The 8,657-nt window shown below is 44.0% G+C and overlaps 1 protein-coding gene across 1 annotated transcript in view; it reads right to left on the bottom strand.

The window, feature by feature from the left end:
• efnb3b (ephrin-B3b) overlaps positions 1-8,657 on the bottom strand; it is an 82,144-nt gene that overhangs the window by 33,964 nt on the left and 39,523 nt on the right. The window contains exon 2 of the mRNA XM_023396648.2: positions 6,756-7,045. Coding sequence (XP_023252416.1) covers positions 6,756-7,045 — 290 coding nt within the window. The remainder of the gene's footprint in view (positions 1-6,755; positions 7,046-8,657) is intronic.

Here is an 8,657-nt window from a genome sequence, read left to right as displayed (position 1 = left end):
CCCCCTCCATTCCTGTAGCTCTTCCTCTGCCCTCCCCTGTGTCTGTGGTTGCTTTAGAGCCTGGCAGGAGGCCAAATCAGAGGGCTTAAACTTGATCAAATATTCAGCAGATATAGATTTCTCAGAGTCCCTGGATTCCCCATCTCTTCCACCCAGCTGCTTTCTATTCCTCCATCCTTTCCTCGAATCTCGCACTTCTGCTCTCCTCACTGCAGTCACAAACTAAGTTGTGTGCTGCTCGTGCGCATACACACACACACACACACACACACACACACACACACACACACACACACACACAGCCACGCACGTATGCACATGGGGAATCATAAACTAACGCAGAGTGGCGGAGAGGTGCAGCTCATTTAGGCTGCAGTGCAGTGTTTCTCTCCGCTTCCTCTCCTCCATTGTCTCTTCTCTCTCCTCTATTTCACTCTCCGTTTCGCTGTTGTTCCCCATCTCTCTCCCTCTTCATCTGCCTCTCGCCTCTTTATCTCCCCCTCTCCTGTTTTTCTGTCCCCCCCCTTTCCCCCATCTGGATTCTGTGTCATTTATTTCAGCTTAACCCTGATAAATAAACCAGTGAGCACCCCTGCATTATTGAACACTTCGACATTGCTGTCTGCACGCGCTGCGCTGGCCCCCGTAATGTCCAACAATTAGACCACACATGCACACACATGCGCACACACACACAGAGCCCCACCCTGTCCCAAATGTCTCACAGAGACACCAAACAAACGTTGTGATGAAAAACTAAGGGTTGCGCACAAATTCAAGAGCATACATAAATATATTCACAGAAGAAGAGAGATGTCACAGAGAGAAAATAAAGTTTGCAGAAAAGAGAGTGAGATGCCACCGTATGCAAATGGCTACCACACAAACACATACACACACATGCACCAAACCACCGTTAACTCTCACCAAAACCCTCCTACAGACACACACATGTACAAACACACACGGTTATTTTTGTAGGTGTGTAGTCAGCTCTTCTATTATTCATATTAGTGAGGGGTTGGTGAGCTGTTTATCTGTGCCATTGTGCGACGGCCAGCACTGGGCTCTCCGTGGAGCCCCAGGGGCCCTGCTCCCTAAACACACCACTGGGAGTCATTCATCCACACACACACAAACAAGAGAGAAGTTCCTTCTGTTCATCATACATATCCATGCATGCACACTGGTGCCGCATAAGCGCACACAAAACAGACACATATTATTATACCTGTATCTGCCCCAAATGTGCGCACACACACACACACACACACACAAACACAAAAACACACTGCCATCTGTCTCAGTATGCAGCAACAACAAGACTGCAGTCCCACAGTGACTGACCCATTCAGCACGACAGATCTGACCAATCTGTGAGTGTGTTTGTATCTTTTTGTGTGTGTGTGTGTTTGTGTGAGAGCTATTTTGAGACTATTTTTTGTGTGTTTACAACCACAAGCCTGCTTGAACACCAATGTGTGTGTGAGTGCATATATTTATGAGAAAGCCCCTGTGTATGGTGATGTGAGCATGCATATGTTAGTGTGAGCACCAAGGAAGATTACTGGCACGTGTGCGTGTGTGTGTGTGTGTGAGAGATGGACAAAGAGAGAGAAGGAGATCACTCACATATGAGGTCATATGTATGTTGACTGCGAGCCTGCAATCATTCACTTCTGTTGTGCAAGTTGGTGTGTGTTGAAACGCATGTGTGTGTGCGTCTTCGTACGTGTGCGTGCATTCATTCATATGTGTATGTGTGTGTGCGCGCGCGTCCCATTCCCCTGACAGCAGCAGCGGTGATTGAAAGTAATCGCGTTGTTTCAGTGTCACCCTGCAGATGAGATGGCGTGTGTGTGTGTGTCAACTGACATTCACATCACCACACACTCACGACAGACCTGCCTTAGTCTGCCTCGGTCATATTATTCTTTCTCTATTTCCCTCCTTTTTAAAAAAAAAAAACTTTTTCTGACTCTCTTTCCTCCTTGTTGTGACTCAGCTTCTCTGCATATTTCCCACTTTCACTTCCTTCACTCACTCTCCAAAGAAAGAAACCCTGGTTTGACTTCCAGCCTGGTCTGTTACTCGTTATGTATTTAAGCCCGTTTTAGCACAACATGGGTGGTGTTTGCTACTGTGAACCATAAACTAAACATAATTAATATAATAAAATTACAGGTAAGTATGTTAAAGTGCCATTTAATAACACTTATATCACTTAGACGCCATTTTGATTCGAAATGTTCCCACTTATTATATTTTGTGATTTTTCTTTCCTTCTTTTTCTTCCCTCATTCTGGTCTGCAAATATGCACACAGTGCAAAAAACAACAGACTGCCCCTTGAGCCCCTTGTGACTGAGAATTAATCCTCCAGAAAGCTGCATGTTTAAGGATCTGTTCATCAAAATGACAGAAATAAAACAAAAAATAAAATTAAAAAACCCTGGATAATCCACACTACACATTTTCATCTGATTTTATAGAGACTATTTCTTGGGTAGAAGAAGCAGTTGGGATAAAAGCTGTTCACATTGAGGTTTATGGATTATCCAGAGTGACACGGACAAAAATCTCAGAGTGAAATGCTTCAAAACCTGGGCAATTAAACTCAAACCATCTACATGGCTTGATAACTCTAGGATTAAGAAAAGATGTTCTTTGGAATTTGAGTGAACTGACCCTTTAATAGCAACTGATCCTGGACCAGTTTTAACAACAGCTCTTCTGTTCTCCTCATGTGGACACTGTCTTTTAAACTGCAAACCAAATCAGCTGCATGGAGATAAGTTTAGTTTTCTCCTGCAGTTCTCATTAAGAAGACACGTCATCAAGACCGCACTCTGATTACGAGTGTGTGAGTGTGTGTGTGTGTGTGTGCGTGCGCGTGTGTGTGTGTGTGTTCTTGTGCATGCATGCGAAGAGTGTGTGTGTTACACAAGGCCCTGGCGCCTGCTTTCAAAGCATTCATTAAAAGCAGTGAAAGGCTTGATCTGTGGTTTGGGTTGATGTACTGAGAATGTCTGTGTGTGTGTGTGTGTGTGTGTGTGTGTGTGTGTGTGTGTGTGTGTGTGTGTGTGTGTCAGGATTTGAATGGTGAAAGAGATGAGGAGAAACTAAAGGGGGAGAGACTGAGGGAGAGACACGGACAAAACAGAGGGAGAGAGAGAGAGAGTGTGACAGAGAAATGGGTTTACGTAAACTCTGACCTCGTGTTATGAATGAAAACATCAATCAATGAGTATAACCAATCAATTTTCCCACCCTTTCTCTCCTCTCCCCAGGACGCGGAAGTTAAGAATTACATTTAATGGGATTCAAGTAATCTGATTACAAAACAGTGGCATCTGTGCTGCATTAGTGGGAGCAAAAACAAAGGAAACTTTGGGTTTTTTTCCACATTACTTGATTTTCTCCAGACACAAAGATTATTTTCTCTAGAAATGATCAATGATACTTGTTGATGATCGCAATGTGAAAATCAAATTTTTTGCATGATTTACTGTGCACCATGGTGGCAAACTGTGGCGGAAACTGATTACCCGGTGGACTTTAAGCAAGTTACTGGTAATCTGTAATGGGTTTAACATTGAAATTAACCTCCGTGGCTTTGTTTCCTCCTGCTGTTCCACCATCCAACCGCAAATACGCTTTTTCCATGTGTGCCTGGTCTGCAGTGTGCAAATTAAATCACGCTATGCTATAGGTTAATTAAAACAAGATTTCCCTGAGGCTCCTGCATACATTGGTGCCCTCACACACATGCGCAAACATACATTTACAGTAACTAAATTCAGGGACACGCCGGTCCACAGTGCGTTCAGTTTGTATGGTATCCTCCCAGCAGGCGCAGTTAGCGCACACAAGCTACAGCAGATATGTGGCTCTAAATGAGCAGTAGGATTAACAGTTATTAATTATCTCACAGCCTCATTAAGTACACAGAAGCTCTGGTGAGAGACTCAATACAATTCTTCATTAAGGACACATGATCAAAGACACGCCGCTCACTATACACAAGCTATCTGGTGGCGTTATCAATCAGCTATTAGCACCGACTGCTCTCCACGATCAGCTACTCCCCGTCTCCTCACCTCTTCAAATGTGTGTGTAAATGTGTGTGTGTGTGTGTATAAGAGTGAGGGAGAGTGTGTGTCTGTGTGTGTGTGACCTTGTGTTGCTGCTGTCATTGATTGGGCTGGAGCTGTCAATCGATCAGTCTGGTCTGTGTGTGGAGATAAAGGTGTTTCTATCTCTGGACACTCTGTTTGCTAGGTGGGAGTACAGAAGAGAGGTGGGCAAAATAAAGACTGTGGACCACAGTAGGCCTTCTGCTCAGATGTCTCAGGTCCTGCAAAGTGTTTCAAGAGTGTGCTTATTTCACCGCAAGGTAACGAAATTCAAGTTAGAGGTACTTGAGGTTGTCCACCATGCGCTGCCTTTGTGGGCTCCACTGTGTGTGTCTGACACATAATCATTACCTGTGCAATCATCATCATCAAGACTTTGAGCCCTGGTCACTTGGAATGATTGAATTTGGGGGATACACAGGATGAAAGCAATCAGTCAGTCCCTTAAAGGTACAGAGCTCATGGTGACAAGTGTGTAAGTTGGTATGCTGTGGAATTTTGCACCACAATTCAAATAATGCCGGATGAGTTGCAGATTTCTAGACAAACAGTGATTTGTTTTGCTCTCCAGAGTTTGCGGTTTTGTGAATTCTGAATATGGACAACATCAAAAATCTGGCAACCCTATTAACTTATGCAGTGCATGTGTAAAGATGGGATTGTGCAACGGGCCGCAACGCTATAAAACAAATATGCTTTGTTGACTGAGAGCATATTCGACTGTAAATGAAAGCATTTCATGGTACACCAATGCACTTTAATGTACTATAGATAGACGCATGTTCTAATGTGATAAATCTAGGCCATGCAGAATTTCAAACAAGCATTAGCACAGTGGGATCATTTCACAACACTGACATAAATATATACAAAAACCCAATCTATCAACACTTGCACATTTAAACCAAGAGATGGTTTAATTTATCCGGGAGTCTGTTTAATGCATCGCGCAGGTGTCGGCGTCTCATGTTTGATGGCGTCTCAGGTTCTGCTGTTCAACATCTGTCAAGTCACTGAATCAGGTATCACATTGCATTCATTTTCCTCACTACTTATCAGGCCAAATTCCGTTATCGTTGGGTCCTTGGGTGCACAAGCATTACGTTAATATACACGCATACATACATAGTGTATATGGTGCTGCACCACCGCATGTTATCTCACCTCCTCGTATCTAATCTGAGAGAAATACTTGTATGCTGATAATGCTACAGGGTGCGGGAGAAATATGCCCAGTGCCTCACCTCTCTTCACAAACACGCTGAGTGTGAGGACCGATAGCGAAAAACCCGAGCGCGCCTGAAACGGGTGAACAAATATAGAAAACAATGAGGCATGAGGGACTTCACAGACTTCCAGAGATCTTATATTTTCTTTGTCTCTTTCTATCTCTGTCTATCTCTCCATCTCTGTCCCAGCTTCCTGCTCCTCCTGGCTCCACTCGTTCCCTCGTTTTTAGGGGTTTTATTCTTTTTTCTTTTTTTTTTTCCCACACGCAGATGAAAAGAAATGAAAAGAGCATTTGCACACCTGAGTGAATAGAGCTCGCAGGTGCGTGGGAGGAGAGCTATGGGAATCAAACAGGGTCTCTCTCTCTCTCTCTCTCTCTCCCCATCTTTCTCTCTTTGTCTATCCTGCTCACTCTCTCACTCCTGGGGTGTTTTCACAGTGCTTGTGTTTGTATTGGAAACTTGTGTGCGTGTGAGAGTGTGTGTATACATGTATGTGAGTATGTGTGTCCTGTGTGTCCTGTGTGTGCTGAATGCTCTTGGCTCTTGGTCTGAATTTAAAAACAACCCACAGGTTTCGGTTGACGCAACCTTTTCTTGCAGATTGTTCTGTCCGATACAAACGCTTGGCCTGGCTCGCCTTGATGACCTCATCAGGTCTTCACACAGCCTAACTCCAAACAACCCTTCTGAATAAACCAAAACAAACTGTTCCTCGCCATTTGCGGTCACTGCAAGATGGCAGTAACAATAAACAGGCCTGAGGGCGGCACAGCTGCAGAGCAGGACAAAGACACAGCAATGACACACAAACAAACACACACACACACACACACACACACTTGAAGAAATGAAACTGAAGCACACATGTAACCATATTTCACTTGACACAAAATCCCAACACAAGTGGCAAAGAAACAAACACACTGCAAAAAAATGAAACAAACGGAAAGTGATTTCTTTCTTTTGCTTTAAAAAAAAAAGAGAAAGGTGTGTTTAATACCATAGAAGTGAACTTAATCAAATAACCTGCAGTGACAGGTTTGATTGAAAAAAAAAAAAAAAAAGTTCTGAAAACAACATGCCCATCTGGTCATTTTTTGCAGTGTGTGTCCTGTACTGTACCCACCCATGGACCCGATCACACACACAATCCTCAAACCGAATTACTCTGAACACACCCGCCCAATCATCGCCATCATCACTGAAATAAACAAACACACTCAGGCACAATCAGAAATCGGTCATGCAATCATAACAACCCCCTCATCCCCCCCCCCCCCACACTGCAATAAAGCTCAACACACGCCCATAAACACACACACACTCTCTCTATCTCTCTCTCTCTCCACCCTCTAAACTTCTGTGCTTGTTCTGCTTCCTCCACTCACCGATGATGTAGTAGTCGTGCATGCTCTTGAACTCGTGGCCCCACAGGTTGGGCGAGAACTCCTGGAACTTGATGGTGAAGCGCCGCTCGCGGGTGGGCTCGTCGCAGGTGAGCACGATGTTCGGGGCGCCCATCACCTCGCAGCGGTCCGCCTGCTCCCGCGACGACACAAGGTAGAGCTTGTAGAACTCGTAATCAGGCGTGGACCTGGCGGTGTCCAGCGGAGGGCAGATGAGGTCCAGCCGGTCCCCGATCTGAGGGTACAGGACGTAGCCCTTATCATCCCTGAACCTGGAGGCAGGAGAGAATCGGGAGCAAGAAAACAGAGAGAAACAAAAGAGTCGGGGAGGGAGAAAGACAGAGAATCATTAATCAAAGTCTTTTGCTTCCTGCAACAAACCAGTTCAGAGCCACCTGTCCTTGCTGCAGAATGAGCAACAGATGGGTCCTTTGCCTTTCTTATTCCTACTACTTCATTATTATTTTCTCTCCTTCATGGGGAACAGGTGCCGTTACTGAGGAACTGCTGTGCAGTCAACTGCACAAATACATTTTTACCACACAAGCTCACACAATCCCCTGTTGACCCCATGAAGTGGTGGAGAAAGAAAGTAGGAAAGTATAACCACCAGTTGATGAGCCACATGAGGAAAATAACCACCAATCTAAGGCCAAATGAAAAGCATTCATCTTTTTTTTTTCCCTGTGAACGAGCCCACAAAAATGAGCCTGTGTTCAGAGATATTTCTGAGTGAAAATCTTGTACATTTTGAGACTAACATATACTGCAAATGTAGGAAAAAGGCAACTCACAATTGTAGAGGCAGCAGTAATATTACCATGAAAATCTAAATAAATAAAAATGCTACATAGAATTGAAAACAAAAAAATCACAAATGAAAGAATTCATGGGAAATGAAGGTGAAATATTGTCAATGTCAACAACAAAATAGCGACCAAATTCTTCCCAATACAAATTTTCTTGCAGAACTCATTTTCATTTTTTTCCCAGCTCTTATTTTTAGAAGTGAGAACTGTGGCCTGTCCACAGAGGAAGAACTATCAATACACATCAACAGAACCAGGCTGCCAATGCCACATCTCAGGTATGTATGGTTAATTAGTTTGCTAATTAGCTGTCTTGATGTCAGCCTGTCATCGTCTTCTGATATGAAGGACGTGCAGTTTGCTTGTTTATAGCCTCACTGATGATTTGACACCTGTCATCTACAGGACGCCTGCAGCCTGAAGCGATTCTAATTCAACAGTTTACTCCAGTTCACCCAACGTCTGGTTTATTATCGTCATCATTATATATTATCCTGGGTTTCAGTGAACAGCTTTGATGTTATATGGTCTTAATCTTGTTAAATTGCTTTCCTGGAGTAAACAGAAAATATCTCACAAAGAAAGTGAAATTAATTCCGCATATCTGCACAAAACCCAGGTAGAAGCCGAAAGGAGCAGTGCTGCAGTGTGTCGGGCTGGTGGGCTCACTGTGGCGGCACAGCTTCCAGAGGTCTTTCCAGAGCAGAGAACATGAAACACAGCAGTCAGAGGGGCATAAACTCCACAAATGACTCAGACTCTGTCATTCCCCTCACAGCACAGGGCCATCTCTCGCTGATAAGGCCAAATACTAGGAGTTATCAACTTAGCTCCCGAGGCTGATGATGACTTTAACTTTGACTCCATGCTAGCATGCTTGGCTAACTGGGAAAACAGAAAGCAGTCCATGCACATCCGCAGCAATTTTATCTTCGGTTAAAATAAATGTCACCACTGATAGAAAGAAAGAAAGTGTTTATAGCAGTAACAGATAAAAAGGATTCTCGCAGAATGTTAAGTGACACTTTGATGTGGATGTGGGGGGGGGGTTAGGGTTAGGAATAGGATTAGGGAT

Source organism: Seriola lalandi, unplaced genomic scaffold (genome assembly GCF_002814215.2).
Source record: "Seriola lalandi dorsalis isolate HSWRI2012SDOR001 ecotype SW California unplaced genomic scaffold, Sedor1 jcf7180002054979, whole genome shotgun sequence".
Classification (NCBI taxonomy): Eukaryota; Metazoa; Chordata; class Actinopteri; order Carangiformes; family Carangidae; genus Seriola; species Seriola lalandi.
The sequence above is the reverse complement of the archived record's forward strand: the minus strand, read 5'-3'. Positions and strand labels throughout refer to the sequence as shown.